The following is a 26,263-nucleotide window of genomic DNA, read 5'->3' as shown; positions in this document are numbered from 1 at the left end:
TCTAAACTTGAGTTAGTTATAAGTATATGCCTTGGTGTCTGTCTTTTATGGGATGTTGTAGTCACTCTTTTATTTCACTGTGTCAGTTGGAAGGTGATTATTCCTCCCCAGGTCCAGTACTTTGAATTTCTTCTTATTGAAGAATTTTTTTTTAAATTTTAGATTATTATTTCAGTTTGTCGAAACATTTCAAATTCTAGTTTTGTCCTCACTCTTCTTGCACTGCCTCTATGTTTGGTATTGTCTGTACATTTAATAACCCTGCTTATACCTTCTTCATCCATGACTTGACCTGGAACCAAGAGAAGCTGCTGCAGACACTCGGTTATTAATCTCTCCAGTCCAGCCCTGAGCCTCTAAATCTTGGCAGAGGCAGCGGCTGCAGCTTTTCAAGAACTTACACAAAAGACACTGCACTTTTTACAGGAAAGAAAATATTTCATAAACCACAATGGCTGTCAAAAATTCAATTGGTGACATCGTAATTTTGGTTTACGAGGGAGGTTAAGCACAGTGCCGTGGATCTGGGATGCTTTCTGTACATCCAGTGCAGCGTCTTCACAGACCAATTCCATCTTATTCCTCAGTGAGTGTTGTTCTGGCACCACTTCTACTCCAAACTATTTTGAGTTAAAAACGTGAAAAAAGCGCGCCTCTCTGCGAGACTTCATCAGGGCAGGACACGGCAGTTCCCACCGCCGGGCGCCCTGTGCTCTCCTGGGGTAAACACTCGTACGCAGGGAGGAGCAGGAGGAACGGGATTTGGTGACAATTCTCCCAAAGGCTCATAGAGCATCCAGCCCTTGCGCCTTGGGGCAACGATTGGAGACGGTGTCTGTGTGCCCACTCCTCCGGGATAGATCTTCACTGCATTTCCCCTGTTGCTTATTGAACCCAGGTATATTTTTAGCTTTCCCGATACCTTGTGAGGAGTCCCACAGGGCAGAAAGGGTTGGCATACGCAGCATGTGAAGAAACACTTCATTTTAATTTTTTTTCCCCTTTGGATGTTGGTCTATGTGTTACCTCACAAGAACAAAGCCACAAATGGGCATGGATCATTAAAGCAGAGGTTCCTAAGTGCCAACGCAAATGCACGCGCTGCAATCAAATCAATAGTTCTGACGATCAGGGCAACCTAATGCCTCCTCCAGCCAAATAACGCTGCTCTCTTAATGGAGGAAATCCACCCTCGGCGAGGGGAGCCTTGGCACGGCCAGCAGCTCCTTTAAAACCTGCAAAAAAAAAAAAAGCATGAAAGCAGCATGGATGGGGAAAAAAACTCCACATTGGAAAAAGTACTCTTTTGGTCAAGACCATCTTTTGACCAGTATTTTTACCATATTGGTCAAGACAAGTTTTTGAGGTTTTTTTCATATTAAAAGTGAGATAGGAGAGAATATGGGATTACGACACGTGTATGTGGGCCACACTGGGGTCGTGCTGTGAGCGCTGGTGAGAGCTGTGGACACCTCCGGTCTTCTGCAGTGGCCGCGGCGAAGGCTGCCTGGGCTCCGCACGCCCGCTGCTGCCGCGGGGCTCCCTGCCTTGTCCATCTGCCAGCCGCTAGCTTCTGCCTTCCGAAAGGAAAATTCAAGGAGTAAACCAGACCTGAGTGGGATGCAAGGGCGGCAGCAGCCATCGTGTCAGACAACCTGCGTTTTTCAAAAAAAGGTTTCATTTGGCTTCTCAGCCCAGCAGAAACAGCATAAAAATATTCTAAATTTGGAAAGTGAATACAAGGCATTCTGAATTTGCCAGGTTTTACCAGTAATCATAAAACTGAGGTTAGCTTCAGAATAGAAAGGGAAAAAAAATAATGTTTGTGTCCATTTGCATTTGACAGCTCCAAGTTTTGAAGCCTGATGTTGCTACAGATTAGTTGGACATAAATCAGAAGCAGTTCCTCCGAAGTCGGCAGAATTACAAGCGCCTGGACGCAGCGTGGGTGGATGGGGGCGGCGGGGGCTCTGCATGCCGTCAGGGCAGCGCGGTCCTGCCGGGCCCCTGGGAATAACCTCCTGCCTCTCCAAAATGAACCATGTAGCAAATATGTGAATTAATGTTAGTTGTGACTTATATTTTAGAAGATAAGGAGATGTTGATTGAACTCGCCATGCCATGATGTGACGGGTGTGCTCAACCCCTGACCAGTCTGGCGGTGGTTTGGTGAAGGCGCCAGAAGAGGTAAAGTCCTGAGCCGTAGCTGGGCCGTGAACTCCTCTAGTTCCAGCCTGTTCTCTGAGAACCCACAAAGGAGCAGAGTGACACAGTGAGCATCGATGTATATGATGGAACACCCATCATGCGATTAACGCATGAATAGCGGGCGGCTTTTCCAAGACTCATTCATCAAGGAACAAAGAATGTTGTGGGTACAAGGAGTCTCATGCACACCTTTCCCATCGCATGGAATTTGACTACGAGCCAACCACTTTACCCCATAAATATGGCAGCCTAGCTGAGCCTGCTTTGAGCTCTCCCTGCGAGGCAGCGTGGCTGCATGGCGGTGATCTCCCCTCGAGCTGGGACACCTCTCAAGTCGCTCCTCGAGGCAGAGAGACGTTTTACCAACGGCAGATCTTTGGTAAAGGACCAATATCGCGCATAACTTTGTAGTATGGTAACTTTGATTTTGTCTTGGTAACTTTGATTGCATGATGAATTGATGCTAATGAAACATTACATGAATATTGCACGTATAATCCTTTAGACGTAAACCGTTGACCAAGTCTGAGACTAGGTTTGGACCTAGCTGCACCTAGACTCTCTCTGAAGGGGAGTTCAGAAAGCAAGGGGGTCCACCCTGAACCTCGTGACCCAACGGGGGGGTCCTCCTTACCCTCTTTCATCCCCAGTCTCTCTGTGAATTTTCAATTGTACGTTTCTTCCATGCAGTAATTAATACGGTGATCCTTGCCATCAAACTTATTGAACCTTGGTAAACTTTGTTAAATTCCACCGAATTCATTGAACCCCGTCAAATTATTATTCCACCTCAATAAAACCTGTTGCTGCTTCTCTCTTTGAGTGAGGTGCATTCCACTCGCTCTGCGACACACGACTGCCGCTCCTGCTTTGTGAGCTCCGCTGCAAACAAGTTCATTGCCGCACTTCGGCTGTCACACGGCGTTGTAAGCAAAACGCTTTCAACTACTGCCATGCTGCTGTTAGAGCGTGGTTTATTTCTGCCTCATGGGGAAGACGAGAGATGTGAAGTGCAGCGTCTGTCCTGAGGAGAAGGTTCAGAAACGTGGCCCTGGGGGGCAGCTGGAGATGCCAGTGGCAGGGGAATATTCTGCCCCTTCCCAGAGCTCTTTAAGAACCGGCAATACACATCTCCTTCTGCATTTTCCTGCTTCGGGTGAACCTTCCCGGCTGCAGTCAGTGGCCTTCAAAAGGGTCAGAGCTTCACCTCCAGTTTTCCTTCCCAGCCTTCAGATATACCAAACGTTCAAACAGATGAGCGTGACCGGGATGGTATGGTCATGACCATATGGTTAGACTGAACATCACAGTCCGGAAGGATCTTCTCAGGCAGGCCACCATAATATTTCATAACACTTGGGCTTGTATTTGGCATCCTCGTTCACCACATGGGTTTTTCTTTGGATTTGCCCAGTACTTCCTGCAAAAATAAAAATAAATTCATTGCTTCAGTGCACTGATACAAAATGCCGCCCCTGCAGCAGAGTGTCTGGGACCACGTCCTGCCTCTGTTGCAGGGGGCATCCCACTGTGGCTAGCAGGCTTTTGTACCATGAATTTGATTTTCAGGTGAGGGGCAGAGCTAAAGCCTGTTTACACTGGCAGAGTGCGCCGGGAGGCAGAGGGCACTGGCTGGGTCGTAGTGATTCACAGAACCAAGACTACTAGCGCTGACCTCTGACAGAACTAACGCTAACTCTGACATAATTAGTGCCATAGGACATGGAAGTCAGCCCAGTCCGCCCGTGGTCACCCTGAGGGTAGCCGGGTAGCCGCTCGGGACGCAGAAATTCAGCCACAGCGCAGTTCGTTAGCTGTGTTTCTGATTTTGGTGTGCATTTGCTTATGAACTAATTTGATGATTCATGGTGGAATTTTCTGTTCTGCAGCCCAAGAGCATTCAGAATCTCAATTTGAATTTGAATTGGAAATCCCCACATGGGTTTCCCGGGTGCCTTTGCATCCAAATAAGCGTTGCGTTGCACTGCCAGGCATCGTTGCCTCCTCCCATCCTGGCGGCAGGACCGTATCAATGGCACACCTAATTGCTGAGAAAAGAATCAATCAGCTTGTGGTTTGTTTGGGGAAAAGCGTGTTCGGGGCTTTTGCTACCTAACTCTGTAGCTGCTGAGGTCTGGACTGAATCAAGAAGCAGGCATGAAGCAAATAGCATCACGGACATCAGAAGGAATTAGAGGTTAAGACACAGTTAGTTCCTGGGTGTTTTCACTTTGTCCCGCAGCTACAGCGTAATGAGATTAGCAGGGACTTCCATCAGTTTTGGGCTCCTGGCTGGGAGAAAATAACTCTTTCCAGGGCGTTCTTGAGAGCAGAGTGTTCTTGTCACCAAGATCATTCGTATGATGGAGGACATTTTTTTTAACGTCTATCATTTTCTTTTCCACTCACATTATTTCCTTACCTCACCATGGATGACAGAACAAGCACATTGTCAATCTGCTTGTCTCCCCAAAAGCAGTAAAAATTTTGATTTTAATTTCAGTAATTAGAAGGAAATAGCTCCCCTTAGACTATTGTAGTTCTGTAACCATAACATTGTGATTAATAACATAAAATCTTTGCCTACTTCTAGCCTACAGACGGGAGAGAAGAGGCGAGAGAGGCCAGCCTGGGAAAGCAGGGAGGGCTGTAGGAAGAAAAAAGAAATACCCGAGTACAGGAGAGGGGAAGCTGGAGGGGCCAGCGGGACCACCGGAGGATTCTGCTAGCTGTAGCTTGGGATGAACTTTACCCAGCAATTGTATTAACTGGCGGGGAAAATCAACAGGCATCATACATTGCAGGAAGAAAAGTAAGGTAGGGGACCCGAGAGATTAAACATGTGAATAGAAAATAGCAAAGTAAGACCCATTTTGGCAAAACTAAATTCATTTTGCAACAAAAATATAATCTGAAACATCAATGCAGTGGCAGTGAATCATAGAATCACAGAATGATTTGGGTTGGAAGGGACCTTTAAAGGTCATCTAGTCCAACCCCCCTGCCGTGGGCAGGGACATCTTCAACCAGATCAGATTGCTCAAAGCCCCATCCAACCTGACCTGGAATGTTCCCGGGGATGGGGCATCGACCACCTCTCTGGGCAACCTGTGCCAGGGTTTCACCACCCTCAGCGTAAACAATTTCTCCCTTACATCTAGTCTGAATCTCCCCTCTTTTAGTCTAAAATTATTCCCTCCTGTCCTGTCGCTACAGGCCCTGCTAAAAAGCCTGTCCCATCTTTCTGATAAGCCCCTTAAGTACTGAAAGGCTGCAAAAGGTCTCCCTGGAGCCTTCTCTTCTCCAGGGTGAACATTCCCAGCTCTCTCAGCCTGTCCTCATGGCAGAGGTGCTCCAGCCCTCTGGTCATTGTTGTGGCCTCCTCTGGACCCGCTCCAACAGGTCCAGGTTTCCCTGTGAAAAGGCTAGGAAATTAATGCCGAAGAAGATGAAGCAGTAACGGTCAGAAAATTAGGAATGTGCTTTACAACACGACTAACAGCTGATAATGCAAATTTGCTCTGTGCAGCCCCTTGGCGCAGTGTCAGGGAGCAGACGGTGTGCGCTGATGGGCACCGGCCCCCGGAGCAGCAGGAGGAGGAGCGGGTGAGGAGCAAGGACCTTGTGATTCGGAGAATCACCAGGACAGACCGAAAGGAGAAAACACAAACAGCTTCTCGGCAGGAAAATGGAAAGGTTATCAGGGAAACACAACAGCAGCACGGATTGCTAAAGAAAAATATCATGTGGAAAAACATTGTTAGGTTTGCATAAGCTATTATAAAACTTTATTAAAGTTGTTGCAGAAAAGAAATGTGAGAAAGAGCCAGAATAATTAGTGTACTACAAACAGTCTGACAGTAATGAGGATGATGGACATCCTCTCCTGGTAAAACCCATCTGTTTGGGCTACTGAAATAAGGTTTATAATAAGGCACTGAAAACGTGCAGTAGGGACCGAGCACTTGATCGGTGCCCGGGCGCTGGCACTGTGCCTTCGCCTGGCAGGGTCACCCCACACCGTGGAGTTATGGGCGTTTTCCCACTTAGCCTCATTAGCCGATTTTTTAAACCTTTTTTTGTGACTGCTCATTCACAGGGAGCTGCTAAGTCTGTGTGTCCCGGCTAGCTGGCAGCTCAGGGAACTCGGCAAGCTAAACCACACCAAAATTTAGTTATTGCTTATACCATGTAAGTTCTCCTTCAGTATTTCTTACAACCCCCCCTTGAAATCAAACGTTTACACTGCATTATTCTAAGCTTCCTCAGCGTGTAGAGCAAACACAAGATACATGTTCTTTTTTTTTTTTCAAAAAAAAACATCTTTTCAAACGCACAAGATACATGTTGCTGAACGAAGGTAAGTCCCCGCACATCGCTGGCCAGGGCTCAGAGCCCAGCCGATGTCACGGCCAGCGGGATTGCCGTGACCTGCTTCTGGCCCTGCCGTTTGTCCCGGGTCTGTGCTGACCTCAGTTGCTTTGTCTCTGAACCAGATCGTGGCTGCTCTCCAGAACCCCGCTCGTTCGCATCTTTTTTGAACGATGGAAACGAGGACTGGACACAATACCCCATTTGCACTAGTGTAATTGCCAAGTACAGAGGTAATGATACATTCCTGGTCCCGCTTCTGCTTTGCTTTTGTCTGCAAATGTCCATCACGTGAGACTTTCTGATCACAACATAATTTTCATGTACTTCTGCCCGAGCCTTTCCCAGCCCTGGGCTCCCGAGCGGTGAGTACGGACAGCATGCCTTCATCCCACCCACGCTCACAGCCGGCTGTGTTTCATCGGTCTGCTCCTAGAACCAAAAAGCGGAGCAGGTTATTTTGACAAGGTGTATTTTGCATAAACCTGAGCTGATGAACCTCCTTTGATGCCCTACAAATAGCTACTGATCAGCTATTCGCTTATTTTGCCTGTGATCATCGCCCGTTGCAAAGTCTGCAACTATCTTGTTTACTGTTTTCAAATAGGGGAGCTTGGTTTTCTTCTGCTCTTTATCTGAAATCTCTTTTGAAACTTACCCAGTATTTTCAGAGTTATTAAAAATGGCTATTAGCAATCGAGAGAGACTCAAATCCATCAATTTTAAAAATCCCCTATGCTAGTTACCTTGACCACCCGACCCAGAAATACCTATACGTGGACAATGTGCCCTGGCCCAGCGGTGTGACTGCATCGCCGAGCTTTTCCACAAACATGCCAAGAAAAAGTTCCGACCTTCTGTGTATTATTTTGGAGTTCAGCTGGCAGAATTTTTGCGCTTGCTAACATATATTTTGAATCCCGTTAATTGTCTTTGCTGACGATAGGTCTTCCTTGTCCTTTTTGTTCCTCTTGACAATTTTCTTCCAGTCGCTGGGTGAAGTGAAGGGGCTGAAGGGTGCAAAAGAATAAAAATAAAATGAAGCACGAAGCAGTCGGGGTGCCCCACCTTCCCTCACCCCCCCGGCCGCCCCTCTCCCGGGGGTCCAGACCACCGCGGCAGGGGAGGAGGTACGGAGGGAGCCGGGCTGCGGACGGCGGAGGGGAGGATGATGAGGGTGAGGAAAATGAGGTGTGCGCTGAGGATGAGGAGGGCGCCGGGCGGGGCGGCGCGGTGGACGGGGCGCGGAAGGCGGTGCGCGGCGGGCGGTGCGCGGGGTGGAGGGGGGCGTGGTGCGGTGCGGTGCGCGGTGCGGTGCGCGGAGCGGTGCGCGGAGGGCGTTGCGCGGGGCGGTGCGCAGGGGGCGGTGCGCGGTGGGGCGGAACAGGGGGCGTTGCGCGGGGCGGTGCGCGGGGGCGTTGCGCGGGGGGCGGAACGGGGGGCGTTGCGCAGGGCGGTGCGCGGGGCGGAGCCGGGCGGTGCGCGGGGGGCGGAGCGGGGGGCGGGTGTTGCCCTGCCGGGGCCGCGCCGCCCCTGCCGCCGGCTCCGCGTGGGTGGCGGCCGCGCAGAGCGGAGTCTCCGCGGCCGCAGAGCGGCGGGGCCGGGCGGTGCCGGGGCGCGGGGCCGGGGCGCGGGGCCGTGCCGTGCCGTGCCGGGCGGTGCCGGGCCGGGCTCGGCTCGGCGGGGCGGGCGGCGGTGCTGTTGCCGCTGCGCGGAGCAGCGCGGAGCAGCGCGGAGCGGAGCATGTCGGCGCTGCGGCGGAAGCTGGGGGACGAGTACCAGGTGGTGAGCACCTCGGCCAGCGGCGGGGGGCTGCCGCCGCCCCGGGCGGCACCGCGGGGGAAGCGGCAGCGCTTCGTGGACAAGAACGGGCGGTGCAACGTGCAGCACGGGAACCTGGGCGGCGAGACCAGCCGGTACCTCTCGGACCTCTTCACCACGCTGGTTGACCTCAAGTGGCGCTGGAACCTCTTCATCTTCATCCTCACCTACACCGTGGCCTGGCTTTTCATGGCCTCCATGTGGTGGGTGATCGCCTACATGCGGGGCGACCTGAACAAGGCGCACGACGACAGCTACACCCCCTGCGTGGCCAACGTCTACAACTTCCCCTCTGCCTTCCTCTTCTTTATAGAGACTGAGGCCACCATCGGGTATGGGTACCGCTACATCACGGACAAATGCCCCGAGGGCATCATCCTCTTCCTCTTCCAGTCCATCCTGGGCTCCATCGTGGATGCCTTCCTCATCGGCTGCATGTTCATCAAGATGTCTCAGCCCAAGAAGAGGGCTGAGACCCTGATGTTCAGCGAGCACGCCGCCATCTCCATGCGGGACGGCAAGCTCACCCTCATGTTCAGGGTGGGCAACCTCCGCAACAGCCACATGGTCTCCGCGCAGATCCGCTGCAAGCTGCTCAAAGTAAGTGCTGTCCTGCCATGCTGCCGCTGCTGGTCCCCCGGGCATGTCCCACAATCTCCCTCCGTGTTCCCACCTCTGTGCTGCGCCGGCGCTGCCGGCCTCTCCGAGCACCCTTTTGGTAGGAGAGCTTCGCCCTCCCTTGCTCCTGCCCGGGGCTGCCTCTGTGTCCCTGCGATGCTCCTTGGGCTCAGCCGTCAGGCATCAGATTTACTCTCAGCCATCTGATTTACCGGCAGCCTTGTAGGATAATATTTCTATTCAGCGCTGGGTTTACATGCGTATTTATATATTTCTATAAAATGCTAGATTTCTCTGACAAGTAAATACTTTGTAGCTTGAATTCCTTGGTGTGCGTTTTAAAAGAAAACTGTTTGCCTTTCTGGAATATTTCTGTGCTTTCGGGCAACGATGAGTCCAGTCAGGCAGAACTTTATTTATGTGGTACATGAACTTCGTGGAAAGCAGAATGCCAGGGTTAGACATTTAAAAATCGTGCTGATGGTCCTGTATGTCTAGGGAAAACTGAGTGTTTACTTAAGACTTGCTACAATGGCCGCAAATACATAGGGGAGATGAAATAAGCGTGGAAGGGGATGGCTCGGGTGACGTTTGATGCATGCAGAGCACCCTGCATGTTTCTGCGGCTGCCAGGGGATGTGGGTACTCTGCCTATGGGGTGGGTGCTCTATAGGGGCAGGCAGGGTCCCCTTGCCAGGGGGGGACCCCACTTGGAGGGCTGCCGTGCTTTCTTCAGCCAGCTCCTCTGGCTGCCCCCCGTGGAGGGGTGCTCATCCCCCGTCTGCTGTGCCCGGATCCGGCGAAGCACAAGTGCGTTTTGCTCGGAGCCTTCTGAGGTTGTCGTGTTTTGGCCCAAATACGTGTTTCCGATGGGGGTTTTGCAGGCAGGATCATGGCTGCGTGCGGTGAGGGCTGCCGGACCCCCACTGCATCCTAAACCACGGGGGAGTCTGTGGCCAGAAGGAGGGGTAGTGCTCGCACTCAGCAAGCCGGGGGGGAAGAGGAATTTAAAGAATCTCCATAATTTCATCTGTCTCCTTCCTGCCGTGCCCAGATGAGTGCAGTAGCTGGGGACCGACACCGGTGAAGATGCCCTCGCTGCAGCTGACCTGGAGGCAGCTATTCCTGTTCTTTTCTGTTTGAGTAATCAGCTGGAATCTCAGTTACGCTTTTCCCCGATCTGAGCTATCCCTGACTGTTTCCTCATGTCGGAAGTTTAGAGGGGTAAATTGAGTGACGTGCAATTAGCCTGGTAAGTAATCATCCAGTCTTTAGAGGGCACCACGGTGACCCCTCCAACTGCCTTGTGCGACGAGGCCATCCCGACTAGGGAGAGGTCAGACTGTCACATTTAACGTAGCTCTTTAATAGCTTTAAAGAATCAAAATGAGTCATTTCCATGACAAATTTTGAAAACATCCCTTTTTTTTGTATCCAGAGGTGCTGCGGGGGGAGTTTTAAAAGTTGGACCTTAAAACATAGTGTGGCTCCAGAAAATGTCCTGAACTTTAAACATGTGAAAGAACAGCTTCAAAGCCATCGTTTCTTCTGGTTTTGTGAAGGCAGTGCTGGAGTCAGAGGGGTGAAGGTTTTGCAGCTGTTTTGAAAATAGCAAGAAACCGAGAGGAGCCCAGGGAACCCTGCCGTAGCAGCAGCTCAAACAAAGCAAGCTGCGCTTGCATCCTGGGGCATCGTTCCTGGTAGGAGAAGGCCAAGGCCATTCGCGAGGCATGCCACCGGCGTGGGCGCTGTCGGTGCCGGCGGCTGCATCGTGGCCGTGGTGGCACGCTGCGGGCATCCCGCAGTCCCCTTGCCGCCAGGCTGAGGGGCTTTCCCCGGCCCAAAGCTGCCCACCCGCAGGAGCTTGTACACGGGCAGCTGTAAATGTGGAGGGAGAGGGAGAAGAGTAATAAAGGGCCGAAATGTGGCTTTTCTGTGGATACAGGGATAGCTGGCTCTGCGCATCCCCTGCCAAATGTCTCTGCACGCTGCATCCTTTCGCTGCTGCGGGGGAGCAGTGCTTGGCCAGGCCTCCCGGCCAAAAAAAAGAGGGGAAAAAAAGGATTGCAGCAGGGAGAGCGATCTCTCTTCCAGGGGGTGCTGCCATGCACGGACAGTCCTTCCGGCTGGCAGAAGCACGAGGATGTGGCAGGGGGGAATTGCTGCTTCAGTGTTTCTGCCTTGGTTTGCATGTAACCTTTATTGCAGGTTTATTGCAAAACCAGGAGGGCAGAGTTAACTGTAGGGCTGCTCACAGATATTCTGCTGAAACGCTGCTTTTTTTGGTAAAAGGTTATTTTGCTTGCAAAATCTTTGTAAAGTTGGAAATCCCGATACACTGTTTTTCATTTTTTAAATTTTTTTCCCCAGTAAGCTTAGACCATAGTGGAGAAAAAAAGAAATATAAAAAAGTGGCAAGTTAGTGCAAAGACTCATTCATTGTAATATTCTTTTCTTTTTTTTAAATGAATCTCCAAGATTGTGGAGAACTTGGATGAAACTTAGAAGCCCTGTACTTTCCTCCCTACATTGAGTCAAAAGAGTCACTCAAGGTTGTTTCTTTTGACAAATGCATTGGCTCGAATAGCAAAACAGTCAATAGTACGAGTTCTCTCACCCTGCTTTGGGTTGAATACTGCCTGTAACTCAGGGGTAGTTGTAAAATAATGTTTGGTTTGTCTGTAACATTTTAGCTCTCAATCCTTATCTCAGTTCCCTCAGAGCAGAAGCAATCATGCTTCATGTCTATGACTTCACAGCTGAATAACGTAACACCTGATTTTACTGCAGCTGTAAAATAGGAGGTTTTTGTGACAGACCCGGGAATCCCGCGAGCTCCAGTGCAAGCGGTGGTAGCGTGCCGATGCCGTGGGAGCGGGAGCGGGAGCGGGAGCAGGGTCCCCCCGGCGCCGCAGCAGCGGCTGCAGCTCGTGGCAGCCAGGCAGCAGCCCCCCCGTTTTTAACCTTTCTTCCCCATCATTTTCTTCCCCCCATCTGAAGTTCACGCCTCTTTCCCTGGGCTTTGCCGTGTCCCTCAAGTACCGCATAGTCTTTAACTCTCCTTTTTCATCACTATTCCATCGGCTAAGATGTCCATTATATAGGAATTTTTTGCAAAATAATAGTTCACCCTGCTTTGTCATCCTCTCCTTGCATTGGTAGGGGGTTTTGGCTGGTTGGTTCAGGCTGAGGTACCGCTGGGTATTCCTTGGAGAGCAGCCATGGAGAAGTGCCACGTAAAGCCAAAACATTTTGGACAGTAGCGATGGTAGCTGAAGAAGAGCCAGAGCTTTTACAACCAGCCCTTTAGAGGACATCCCCAAACGTTAGCCTTCATAACGAAGCCCGGCGCGTGCAATTCCTAATTGCATTTCATTGCGTCTGACCCAGGGCCACCGTTTTCCTCTGTCCCAAAGCCAAAGCCAAGCTAGGGGGGGTCTCGGTGTCCCCAGAGTGACAGCGTCGCCCAGAAATGGGCCAGCCTTCGCCTCCCCTGTGGCTGTAACAATACTGTAGGGGTGTGGGATGTCTGATGGAAGCTGCTCCTTGCCCTGCTTACGGGTGTTATTTGGTGCTTTGCTTGTGTTTTTGTCTTTTCATTGAAAAGTGACTTCTCTCTAAAGAAAGAACAAACAAAACCCTGCAGGCAGGATATTTATGCAGATGTGCTCTAGATGTTTCTTGGCTCTGATGTCTTTATCTAAAACTGCATGGCGTGTGCTAGGATGGGGTAGCGCAGGCAGGTGTGATAAATCTGAATTTTCACACACAAAAATTTGAGCGCATTTCTTAGTCGGAACTTCAGGGCAGTGAAACACACGATCGTTTGTTTGGGATTAGATCCCCTTCAAATCCAGCCACCATTCAGGGAAAATTTTAAAAATAGAAACCAAATCCTAAGCGAGTCGCATAATCCAGTTTTGCTCTGTCTGCTGCCGTTTAGGGAGCTTTTAGGCTCCCAACCGTTTCCCACCCCCGTGTCCGGGGGCTTGCCCGCAGCTGCACCCCCTGCACCCTCGCTGGGGGCTGCCCCGTGGGCACCCGGCGACCTCCCACCCCCCAGCAGCTGCCAGTGCCGGACATTTTACCGGGGGCAGGGGACCGGGTTTTGCCAGGAGCCGCTGGTGTCACTTGTAGGAGCGCCGGTGGTCCGGAGGTGACGGCTGCGCTGGTCCCTGCCAATGGGGCATCTACCCCCCAGTTACGTACGTAGTGCGGCAGAGCTGAATAACGAGGAGAATGGAAACAGAAAAAGTTAGAGGAAAGATTATGCTTCTTCCTGCAAGTGTAATCGTGCTCCCATTAAAAAAAAATCCCATTTCAAGTCAGTGGTATTGCTCAATATGGGAAGTTTCACATCAGCTCACAATGTCGGGAACGATGGAAATGCATCTCAAGTAGTGATTTAGCGTTGGGTTTTGGCTGTGTATGATGAATACAGCAGCTTGGAACACTTCTTTTTAAAATCTGAGTAGCAAATAATGGAAAATTCTATAATAAAAATCACGACCAGGAAGGGCTAGAATGTTCTGTTCTTGCCTATTTGTAACACGGGGAGAAGAAATAAAAGCCGGAGAGGGAGCGTTTGGGCAGGGCTGTGCTGCTGACAGTGCTCCTTAGGAGTAGGGGTGCCCAGCGCCGCTTGCAGCGAGGTGCACGAGCCGGTGCGCTGAATTTGAGGTTTCAGCTCTAGGCGTGATTTTATGGACTTGTTATGTAGCTGTTAAATTGTGGGTTTTAGTGTCTTAGCGGGCAGCTCTAACTAAAGCAGTAACAGCATCCCCCTCTCCAGGCTTCTTTTGTCAAAAGGGCAGCGATCTAAAAACTTCCCTGGAGAGCTGTGTGCTCAGCGGATTGGGGCTGATGTCGGTTGTTGTTAGCCAGCGCTGGGGAACTCTCTCTTTTGGGTAAATTGGGTAAATTTGCATAAATTGAGTGAATTTGGGTAAATCTAACTGCTGCCGCTTTTTGCAAGGAGTTTCTGTTTGTGGAGGGACCCTGGAGGTGGTTGTGAACCCTTGCCTGGGGTCACTGTGTCACAGCACAGATTTTGTGAGGTTTTGAGTGGCTTCGGCTTGCCGGAGCCTCAAGGTGCGCCGGCTTCGTCTTCTCCTGGTGGGCGATGCTGCGGGTCCGTGGCAGAGCCATCATTCGTGTCGGTGGCCGGTGTCCTTCCAGGGCTCCTGTGTTGGTGAGCTGCACTTGCAGTAAGATGTGTGTCAGAAATAATTCATCCCGGCTCTGCAGGGCCAGCGCTGGGCTTCCACCCGTTTCAGGGCCATGTGGCTGGACCGGGGTTTGCCTCGTGTGACGGGTGGTGCAGAGCGCTGGCAGGGATGCGGGATGCTGTCGGGGTGCCTCGGCGATGGCTGCCTCAGCAGTGATGTCTCTCTCTCTGTCTCTCCCCTCGCTGCCTGTCCAGTCCCGCCAGACCCCGGAGGGCGAATTCCTCCCGCTCGATCAGCTGGAGCTGGACGTGGGCTTCAGCACGGGCGCCGACCAGCTTTTCCTCGTGTCCCCACTCACCATCTGCCACGTGATAGATGCCAAGAGCCCCTTCTACGACCTCTCCCAGCGCAGCATGCAAACGGAGCAGTTTGAGATTGTCGTCATCCTGGAGGGCATCGTGGAAACGACGGGTGAGTAGAGAAAGCAAATGCTCCGCGAAGCAGATGTCGCCCCGCAGGTCTTACCATCCGCGTTCGAAACATTGGGTGCTTCAGGTTGCCCTTTAATCCAACCACACGGTCAAATTTTGCAAATGCTTTGAGACAGCCAAAGTTGTATTTTCCTACAAAAAACGTTTGAGGGATTTTTGGCAATATGTCTGTTACCAAGGTGATGCGCTTCAGTGCTCCCGGCGAGGCAGCGTGGGGCAGAGGATGCGGCGGCGGGGTGGGTTGTGCTGTGCTTCCTGTGGCATCACCCGGCAGCGATGCTGCGTCTCCGGCTGGGGCTGGGGCAGATGCTCCCGCAGCCAGCGAGTGCATTGCTTCGCTTCCCCGGCTGCTGCCTGCCGCGGTGTCGTGGTTTAGCCCGGCAGGCAGCCAAACACCATCCAGCCGCTCGCTCACTCCTCCCCTCAGTGGGATGGGGGAAGAATTGGGGAAAAAAGTAAAATTCGTAGATTGAGATAAAGACAGTTTAATAGAACAGAAAAGGAAGGGATAATAATAATAATAATAATAATAATAATAATGGTAGAATATATAAAATGAGTGATGCACAATGCAATTGTTCACCGCCTGTCAACTGATGCCCAAGCAGCAATTGCTACTTCCTGGACCACGCCCCCTATTTATATACTAATATATAAATTCCATATATTCCAATATGGAATACCCATTGGCCAGTTGGGTCAGCTGTCCTGACTGCGCTCCCTCCCAGCCTCTTGTGCACCTGGCAGAGCGTGGGAAGCTGAAAAGTCCTCGACCAGTGTAAGCACTGCTCAGCAACAACAGAAACATCAGTGTGTGATCACATTATTCTTATACTAAATCCAAAACACAGCACTGTACCAGCTACTAGGAAGAAAATTAACTCCATCCCAGCCGAAACCAGGACACACGGGGGAGCGCTTAGGGGGGATGTTCAGAATATCTTTGATCATTTTCAGTCCATATGCTGCTGTCCCAGCGTTTCTGTGCTGGGCTGCTTTTCTAGCGCAGGAGGCAACCTCCAAGAGCCTCGGGCTGCAGTATTCCGGTAACTCAGCCTGGTACCCGGGAGGCTGCGGGCAGCAGAGGTGAATCGTCCGTGTTGGTCAAGAAACACTCCCTGCTATTTCAAAAAACACTCCCTGGTATTTCAAGAAAAACTCCCTGCTATTAGCATAGCTGGCAGGCGTAAGGACTTTAGGGCTGACGCGCAGACCAGAGGACTCCAGTTGTTGTTTTTCCTAGCAGAACTGTTTTAAAACAGAAATGATTGAAGAAAAAGCATTTTGTAAATAACTCATTAGAATTTTAAAACAAAGCGGTGTGTTTGTATACTTTTGAGTTTATTTTTGTAAATATTTTCAGACTTAGAAATTATACAAAGAACAACAAAAAAAAGGAGGTATTTTCTGGGTCTGTAAAGCCTAACTCATATAAGCTTGTAAATTTTGTGACCTAGTTTTATAGGATGAGATGAATATTGGGTAAAATAGAGCAAAATGTGCTCTATCTTGGTAAAACACGGAGGGATGAAAGGGTTTTAAAGTTTGAAAAAATCTTTAAAAATGTGAGTAAATGAGAAAAGAGAAGAGTATAGAGCCGGAGGGCAGCTGGACTGGAGGAGAACCAGTATCGGTGATGGCAAGAATGCGTAAATATGAAGGTGGAGGTGCCGCAGGTGGTGAGGAGGCAACAAGCCTTCATGGCACCGCCATTGGCACAAGCTCTGGGAGTTTATTTTAAGCTGCAGCACCTCTCACCGATGGTTGCCAGTAGGCAGCTTTTGCTGAGCCTGGTTGGGGTAAGGAAAACAAGAAGAGACGCGAGGGAAGGGGCAATCTCCTCTAAAGGATGCCCTTTTTAAACCACTTAGCAGGTTTAAAACTTGCAGAAAGTCAGGACCCATCTCTGTCCTGGTGCTCTCCCAGCAGATTCTTTATTACAGTTTCCAGCTCCCCCATCATTCCCCTTAAAGCCAAAACACATTTGGCAAGAGAGGTCTTGCTCTGGGAACATACAGTAATCTGTGTACACAAGCGCGTGCAATTTGTGTTTACGAATGTACATTACGTATCAAGACAAATGGGAAAGGTTTCATATGGGATATGTACCTGAATACCTCTGCCAAGGTAAAAGGGATTTAGTTCAGAGGCAGTTTTCTGAGAAGCTGAGTCTGGTGCTGACGGCTGGCGCTGGGCTGACGGAAGGTCAGGAGACATCAACCTCGTCATTGATAGTACATGTTATGCAAAATAGGTTTCTTCTCTTTGTGGAAATAATGTGTTGCAGAAATCTAAGCTGTCTTAACTTACGGTTTGCATCTAACCGCCCACAGCCACCCCAGAACAGAAGCAATAACTTGAAGGGGATTATTAGAAATGTTATAAAATAATTTGCAGCTTGCTCTGTTGGGTGTTTTGTGGATAAAGCCGGGAGGAGACTCGGTCTGTGCTTTCTTCCTCCTTGGTGTAAGCGGTTACCTGCCCGTGCTGTGGCGTGTAAATGATGTCAGAAGTGCAATACGTGTCTTACACGTCTGCTGGCGTGGAAAGAACAGAAATAACTTGCAGTTGTTTGGAAACCAGGGTGCTATTTTTGGTTAGGCACAAAAACAATGCTTGTTTTTTTTTTTTTATCTTGGAAAGTCAGTGAGTAGGTCATACATTTAAAAAGGCTTTTCCAATTAAGTTCAATTGCGCGTGGCTGGAGAGAGAGCGGTGGTACCGGTGGGTCTCACAGGGGCCGAGCGAGCCCGATTGATCTGCGCGCAGTTAGGAGCGTCCTGCGGATGATGAATATGTAGCCTGCGGGAAGGAGGTTGGAGGAAGATTAAATAAACTGTGGTTGATTTGCAAACGAGCCGAAGTTACAGCTGCGAGTGTTTGAAGCGGGGACTGAGCTGAACCGAAGGGGAGAGGGGTTTAGGGTTTCTTTGTGCGTCTGGTCCAGTCGAGCCCAGAAGGACCAGAGCCCAGAGCCGAGGCTGAGCGGAGAGGAAGGCTGAGGGACGTAGGGGATGGCTTCTGCTGCCAGCGTCAGCCCAGCTGATGCTTCAGGCGATGCTCCTGCCTGCCTCTCAGCCCTTCCACTGGTGTGAGTCCCTTCTGATGGACCTCGGCTGTGGTGCCTCGTATTCTGAGTTTTGAAGTACAATCACAAGGTTCTGTTCATCCTACTGGGAGCGGTATTTAATTTAATTACGAGTGAAACCTGTGTAGATAGGACAGCAGCCTCCGGAGAGCAAGTCTCTTCTACAAACCTGTTCTTATGATGGGTTTCTCTTGCACCCCAGGGGTAAAATAGATGTTTACTGCAGAGTGAAGAACTTTCTACCTTTCAGCGTAGAAAGCTGCCTTTGTAGCTCCTATCAATTACTGCATGAAAAAAATCATCATCATTTTGTATCATTAAATTGAATTGAAATTGAATTGGATTTTGAAACTCTGTGTTTCAATACTAGAATGCAATGAAAACAGATGAATTTGTGCAATGATGCAGTCCTGGCATTTGGCTTCTCTCCAAAGGCAAGAGGTCCACGCGTCCCGCTGAAGTCGGGTAGCGATGCGCGCCCCTTCCCTGCGGACTGTCGTGGCGGCTGTGTCCCTGTGCTGCTGCAGAGCAAGGCAGCGTTCTCCCGGGAAACCCTGCCTGCAAACTGGTTTTTGAGTTTAAAATTGGACTCCAGCTCTAACGTTTCCCTCTGAAAACAGTTAATTTCACTTGGATGTCTTCGTTCCCAAGTGGGGAGATGTGCACCGAGCAGAGCAGCAGTCTTAGGAGAAACTTCCCCCCAGCGCTAGATGTGCTGCTTGGCTTCTGCGCCACGTCTCCTGACTCCGCAACCAGTTCAGAAGTCTGATAAAATAACATGGCTTCTGCACGTAGTCAGTAAGCAACCTTATAATACAACCAATTTTCTAAAGCTGCTGTCTTTTTTTGTCTTTTTTTTCTTTTTTCTTTTTTCTTTTTTCTTTTTTTTTTTTTTTCTTTTTTTCTTTTTTTTTCCTTTTTTTTTTCTTTTTTTTTTCCCCCCCCAAATTGACTTGAAGAGCATCAACACCATGGAGAGAAATTGTTTTCTCACCCGCCCCAGAAACGCAGGGCAGAGGCATCGCACCGTTTGCTCCCGCTGCCCAGTCCTTACAGCGTCCCGCAGCGGAGCAGCCCCTGCCTGGGCTGTAGCAGCGTCCTACCCCGACGCTTTGCTAATGGAAGTTTGTAGCATATTTCATGGAAAAGGCTTTGATATTCATCAAAGTTCTTCAGCTTGCAGAGTTTAAAGGGGGAGCTAGTGCTTTCAGCCTACACTCCTGGTTTGTTTTTCGAGTAAATTATTTTCTGTGTCTGCCTGAAAAGTGCTGTGAAATTGCGCTCAGATCTACAACGTCCTTTGTAAAGAACCAAGTTACTCACACGCGTCTCTGGTGTCCTATCGAGACCGACTGGCCCCAACGTCAAGAATTAGACGGCAAGCAAATCATAATAAATAACAAAAATATTTATTTCATGGTATACTCTTAGCACTTCTTCCAGTTGTAGTGACATGACAGAAGCGGCCCTTAGTCTGGAACTGAAGGAGGCAGAAATACCTGTAAAAAATAAATGCAGACTTCTGGTTCAACAAAGAAAAAATAAGAGAGAATTAAAGTCACTGGAAGGATCAGTGGGGTGGACCCAGGGCTCTTGACGTGTTTTGAAATGCTTCAACCTTTAACTATTCTATAAACCATGATTTCAAAATATATTTAGCAATGTTGTTGCACTTCTGCACTCACGTGTGATCGTACGGTGCCGTAGGACGTGGTGTTTGGGAGCCATACCGTGTCAGTTAGGTTACGGCAGGACGGCACAATTTGAGGATAAGTCACCTCACTTTGCCATTTCCCATGTTATTCCCGTTCCAGTCCGCCGGTATCACCGTCTGTGCGGGCCAGGGTGCAGGTGTCTTACAAACTATAAAAAGTATTAGTAGGTATTGAATATTTCTCTCTCTAATATAACCTTGTATTTATAATAAATAGGGATTTAGGAGTCCTAATAGCATTTGATTCAAGTCAGCTCTGTCTTTTGATAGGGACGTAGAACCTCTTGGTTTTCTTTAGCAGGTGCTTAGGAAGACTTTTTTTTTTCTTTGACTTTGTTTTCTGCTTTAATCAGTTGACTTTTGACGTGCAATATTACCAAGGGATTTAGAGAATTAGTAAATATATACAATAAATCTTGTTTTGACTGTCTGCAGGGACAGTAAAGATTTTTTGGAGAAGTCTAATGAGTTGTTTAAGCAGGATCTTCTTGCTTATAAATCCCACTTGGCTGATTAAAATCACCATTTCCCATGCCTTCTCTCATTAAATCATATAAAAATGATTTCTCATAGATGCCTCCCAACTTGATTAAGTTAATTTACTGCCTCATCACTGAAATTTTAATTTCTGGAAATATAAACATTTCTTTATGCTTTCCTCACCCTCCTTAATTACAGCTTTTAGGGTGTTTAGATAATAACACGTGGGACGTGGGAAGCGGCCCCAGCGCATCTCTAGAGGGAAGGAAGCCGGGGTCTTCCTGGAAAACGGGGAGCCGCCGGGCTGAGCTCAGCAGAGCCTGGCTCGCCGTCCCTTCCCCGAGGGGAGGTGTCCCTTTCCAGCCCGCCCTTTCTTTGAGGAAACGGAAGCAAAATATCTCGGCAGACAGATTTTTTTGTAGGAGGTCCCGGGAGGGGTCACGGCCACGGGTGCTTGAGGTAACCGTGGGTGGCTCCTGGCTGTCCCCTGTACCTCCTGCACGACCCGCAGGCTGGGGAGTGCTCCAGGTCATCCCAACACCAGACCCCGGGAGCTCTCCCTGGGAACGCCGGAGGATGCTCGGCGCCGGCTCTGGGGTTTGGTTTATCTGCATTTGTTGGAGTGCCAGTCAGCAACGGGGGGGTTTCACAGCTGAGAAGTTCAAATGGCTTTTCAGAAGCCGAAGATGGTTATGATTCATAAGGGTAATTGCTAATCATTTAGGATTATTTTTGATATATATTCAACCCCTCCATTATTATGATAACATATAATTTTGAAGAACACTCAAAGCGTTTATTTTCAAAACCTCTTGTCCTAATTTCACATTATTGTGATGGAGAATTTTAAGCTCCGTTGTCAGCAAACCTTCCCGGTGGTGTTCACGGGGAGAACAAGTTTTGACTCTTGCGCTGGATTCCCTTCTGGGGCTTTGCCTCCGCGTGCATTTAGGAGTACGTAGCCTTTTACAATTGCTGTACTAGCCTGCGACTTACCGATAAGCTGCTGAAATTGTGAAAAAAATGAACAGTTAATAAGAACCTGAAACGCACAGAAACCTGGCAGGAATGGTATATACATCCATTTTCAAAACTCATTAAATGTTATTTTGGAAATCTTTTAACATCATTTTCTGATTAAAGAAATCAAACAGCCTGCAAGGCTTTTTAATTAAATAAATAGAGATGGAATCAAAGGCATATTCCACTGGTTTTACTTTTAAAAACATGAATAGCTTGAATTATGAAACTGTGGGTCTCCATGGGAAGGTTTCTCTCAGAAACAGATACATGGGAATGATTTCAAAACTGAAACAACTTGAGTGAACAAAGAACTGTAATACAGATCTGAAAGCTAATGTAATTTAGATAATTTCTAGGGCTATTTAAAAATGTTTTTCCTATGCTTTATTCTCAAGGTCGCGTAGCTTCAAAGAAACCCCAATACAAATTAAACAGCTTTAAAGGTAGAGCATGAAATATATTTATTCTGGTTTTGTCTTACCATTTGGATTTTGGAGGGTTTGTGCAGATGTGGGCAAAGTGTTGCGGGCAGAGGATAGAAGAGAGGGAAAATACTCGGGGGTTAGCGGAGGAGCTAACCAGAATCAAAACATTGCACCCCTTGATAGTTGGTAGACTTCATGAATTACACCTTGTTCATCCTCTCGCTCTCCTTCTCCACTGTCTTACAGTCATTTTTGTGACCAGATCTTGGTGTTCATGAGATATCATCAACCTCATTGTACTGACAGGACAGAAATTCAGATAGAGAGGTAGAGCAAGGAGCCCAAGGTCCAGAGCAGACTTTTGCACAGCACCGTGCATGCTGGCATTGCTCCACATCGATGGCTCCTTGCTTGCTCTGGGTTTGCCTGTCTGCGCGAGGATGGCTTGAAGCTGTCGGTAGCTTGGGTTTGGTGGAGTATGGGCCTGCACGTGTGTCGTGGACCTATTCGTCATGGCCTTTGGCAAGGGATGAGGGAAGTCCTCACCTTCTGCATCGGTGGGAGGGGACCGGGGTCTTGGGGATCCCGAGCCAGCTTTCACCAGGGATAACTCAATGGTAAAGTCGCATAAAAATCATCTCTCTGAACCACTTCTCTGCAAAATATCACAGAATCACAAATGGTTGAGGTTGGAAGGGACCTCTGGAGGTCATCTGGTCGAACCCCACTGCTCAAGCAGGGCCACCTAGACCCGGTTGCCCAGAACCATGTCCAGATGGCTTTTGAACATCTCCAAGGAGGGAGACTCCACCACTGTTTTAGTCCTGAGACATCAGTAAGGTGTGTTAGATGGGAAGGTGACAGGAGAAGAACAATTCAGCAGTTCTGCATAATGAAAGTGGCTTTTTTTCTTTTTTTTTTCTAAGCATAACCTAAACACGATAAAATAGCTGTTTAAAGTGTTGTGGTGTTAGCAGTTCAGCAAATCTTTTTCCAGTGCTACCATTACATAAAATCTGTTAGTGGAAAAACCAATATTTGTTGATCATGCAGGCAAACACATTTGTCCCTGTCAAAGCGAGGATATGCTGAAATTGGGACTTCCATCGCCCAGCTTCCCTCTGCCCCTCCTGCAGCTGCTGCTCAGGTGCAGCACAGCCAAAGGGCTCAGCTGGACCAAAAAAGGGGAAAAAGCATTTTTTAATGCTGATGAAAAGATTTAAGGTTCTGGGGAAATGTAGCAAAAGTGTATGGGTTTGTGTGCTAGTTCTAAGGAGGCACAACTGGGAGAGAACAGTTTTGGTAGCTGCATCCCTTACATAACTTGCAGCCGTTGCGTAAGGCAGCAATTCCCCAAAGTACTGAATTTCACTGCATAAAGCCTTCGTGGCTCTTTCTCCTTTTTTCCCTTAGATCTCTTTGGAGATATAGGAGAGAAAAACGATAGTGGTTTTAATCTGGAGCTCTGCAGGAGCCTTCCTTTCACCATGAATAATCTGAATAACTGGTGATTCATCAGAAGTCATGTCTTTGCAAAAAATACTTGTTCACGCTTAATCAAACAGAATACATTCTCCTTGAACAAGCCTTCTTGTGCTGTGTGTGCTGGCACAGGCGGACCTTGTACCATCAGTCTACACATCCAGTTCAATTTTTACCGTGCATAAGTATTGGAGGGCTAAGCGCCAGCTAGTAATCTCTGGGGGAGTGACATGTGCAATCATCCAGAAAACTCAGGAGCACTACAACTTGATCTCTGATATAAATCTGCACCATGCCTCCAGGAAATCGAACGTATCTAAGAAGAAAAATACGGATACCCGCTTGCCCGCGAGCGTGCGAGCTGCGTCCCTTCTGCAGCTGGAGCCATCGGGCTTTGGTTATGGGGGTGCCGGGGGGCCGGATCGCCCCGGCGGGGCTGGGGGACGGCGGTAGCACACGCTGAGCCCGGACCGGTCGGAGCTGCTGTGCGGGCGCTGGTGGGAAATGTGTGGAAGGCCAAGTGCTTGAATTTCTCACGGAGCGAATGCGACGTGGCTGCGAGGGGTGTTGCTTCCTCGTGCCGCAGTGCTGGGCAGGGAATACTTCGCTCCTGCAAACCCACCAGCAGGAAGGGACGTGGAGCTGCTGCTTGCTAAATATAGACCTGAATTGCTCCTCTCTGAGAAATTCATAAACAAATAAGAAAACTCTACAGTGCACAAATTGTGCTGTACCTCGCCTGTTGTTTTTTCAGTTAATAAGCGTAAATTGGAGGTCTTCATTTTATTCTTGTCCTCTTACCATCACTGCCTCTCCTACTGAGTTGTATAAGTGATTTTTTTCATATTTCTGGACAGAAATAAGCTTTGACTACAATAGCCCTGGTATTGGAGTCATAAGGATGCTGTGGTGGATCTGCTAGAAGATCAACTTCAAGACCTGCTCAACTCATGTGCATGTATGGGTTGTGCCAGGATCTGGGTTTGAGCCACCATGAATCTGAGGGACATTTTATTTGCCCAGATCTAGAAGTGGGGTGCGGCATATCCTAATTAAGAAGGTTCCTGCAAAATAGTTTGGACAAAGAATGAGAATACTCATCTGAGGATGGCTAATTTTGTCTTAATTCAGGAAGCATTTTAATTGCGGATGCAATCTGAGTGACTGGTTTTGCTGTGACCGTATGTTCTATGATAGCCCCTTCCATGGTAGCTCTGCTTGGGGTTGTCCCCAACTCTCCGTTCAGTGCCAAGCAGTTGTGCCCCGAGAAGATCAGCTCCCCCCGGGCCGGTGCGGCTGGCGGTACCTGAGGAGGAGACGGCTGGCTCAGGAGCTTCTGCCATTTGCATCAAATGACTTTCTTGTTTAACCCTGCCCGAAACGAAGCCCTCAAAAGTGACGCTTGCTAATATTGATCTGATTTAAATCCAGTTGGGCCAAGCTGCCTGTTCCTGTTGCTGCATTTGTGCAGAACAAGCACGTCTGAGCAGCCTCGGGAGCAGCAGCGGAAATCCCAGTGCCGGGGGTCCGTGGTGTTAACTCCCGAACGGGACTGCCCGAGGGGCTTGGGGGGCTCGGCCCCTGTGGTCCCGGACACCCCCCGAAATCCCAGGCGTGGTCAGGATAAAGGATGGAGGCGTTCGTTTCTGAGTGGTGGTGCTGCAGCAGGGACCACCCTGGAGACCAGGCTGGGGCTTCCAGCAAAGCTGTTGCCTTAAATGGAATTTAATGGGAAATAAATGGAAAAATCTTCCGTTTTCTATTGGTGCAGCAAATATATTCCTACTTCCGAGAGCTGCACTTTTTAGCCATTTCCTCATATATTGCGTCTTTCTCATTTTTTTCCTCTAGTTTGTTAATATTATTGTAAAATAAATTTTAAAAATTGTATTCTTGCAGGCAGTCCAGTTCTCTGCTGCTCAACAGCCCCGTTCCTCTGCCTTAGAAAGAAGTTAAGTCCATTTGACCCGATCTGCTCTGACAAATCCATTTTTGCCCTTGCTTGCAACCTTACTATCTTCTAGCTGATGAAAATTGTTTGATTACTTTGTGCGGTGTTTTTCCGTGATTTGAAGTTAGCCTGATGGGATATAATTACCCGTCCCCCGCCTTTCCCTCCTCCCGCAGCACGGGCTCTGGGTCCACGGGCTGCTGTGCTGCTCCGTGCAAACGAAGGGTGCGTCGGGCACCGTCCGATTCTCAGGCAGGTGGCAAATCAGCAAAAAGATGTTGTGATATCAAGGGGCGAAAAGCAAAGCTGGAAATACCGATAGTTCCTGGGAAAGTCTTGCACCTGGTAGCCGGCTCTGTGAAGCCCTTCTGGCTTGACCTCAGTTTGTAAACCAGGATTAATTAGTATTGCATTGATGCAAAACAAGGGGTCAGAGCAGTTTGTACTTTGCTGTGTTCCTTTCTTTCACATAATGAGAATTTTTCGTATTTTCAAAATTAAAAAATCCCTTGTACCCTTTCATTACTTGGAAATTCTGGAGAGTCACTGCTGAGCATCAGCATCCTTCAGTCGTCAGATGGTTTTTCTTGCTATTAAATCTTACTTATTACAAAACCAAGGTTTTTATTCTTTCGCCTGAGAATTCAGCTATGAAGACACAAAGTGCTCATTACCGAGCACTCCCTAGCTAGACCTAGTAATCCAATCCTACCCCGTTCACATAAATAAGCACAAAACTGTTGTTATCCTACCGTACAGTTAGCTGTTAGAAATCCCCTTAGGAGCAAGGGGCTGCCTCAGGAGCGGGCTGTAAAGTGACAGCAATCAGATGAACCACTTCTTACCTTTTCTGTTCAAATGCCTTTGCTCCTGAGGGATCAGGGCTCGTGATTTCCTGTGGTCTTTGCAAGCGTAGCTGCTGCAGCTCACAATTTACATCCTTCTGTTTGTCATAGTATATACACGCAAATCTCAAGTAACCTGTCCTAATTCAGGAGGGCACGGACCAGCGAGGCCGTGCCGTGTATCCGCCCCCCAGCCCCTCGGCTTACAGCGGCACCACTGTGTTATTTGTAGGATTTTCCTAAATTCTGCACTTGAGGGGGGGTTGTGTATCTACGTTGCATGGAGTTTCCGTGGGATTTTCTCAGCCAACGAGTGCTTTTATCAGCCAGGTAGCAATTTTTTTCTGAGCATATTAGAAGGACATGACGGTGGAAAGGGTGAAGGAGGGAGCCTGGACTTCCCACGCTTCAAACGTGAATGTGATTTCTTGCGAGGTTCACTATGAATTGTTACTGGGAAGAGTGATAGTGGCAATTTCATTTTAATATTAATGAAAAACTTCAAAAATACTCTTTATGAGTTTCCAGGATGCATCTGAACTGTCAAAGATTTGCATGTGTTCCCAAGAAGAAAATAA

The 26,263-nt window shown here is 48.9% G+C and overlaps 1 protein-coding gene across 1 annotated transcript in view; it reads left to right on the top strand.

Moving 5' to 3' along the window:
* Positions 1–8,322: 8,322 nt before the first annotated feature.
* KCNJ3 (potassium inwardly rectifying channel subfamily J member 3) overlaps positions 8,323–26,263 on the top strand; it is a 56,402-nt gene continuing 38,461 nt past the window's right edge. Inside the window, exons 1-2 of the mRNA XM_075152625.1 lie at positions 8,323–9,000; positions 14,441–14,657. Of these exons, the coding sequence (XP_075008726.1) occupies positions 8,323–9,000; positions 14,441–14,657 (895 nt within the window). The remainder of the gene's footprint in view (positions 9,001–14,440; positions 14,658–26,263) is intronic.

The sequence above is a fragment of the Calonectris borealis genome, chromosome 6, assembly GCF_964195595.1.
Source record: "Calonectris borealis chromosome 6, bCalBor7.hap1.2, whole genome shotgun sequence".
In the NCBI taxonomy this organism is placed as follows: domain Eukaryota; kingdom Metazoa; phylum Chordata; class Aves; order Procellariiformes; family Procellariidae; genus Calonectris; species Calonectris borealis.
This window is presented reverse-complemented; position numbering and strand designations above follow the sequence as displayed.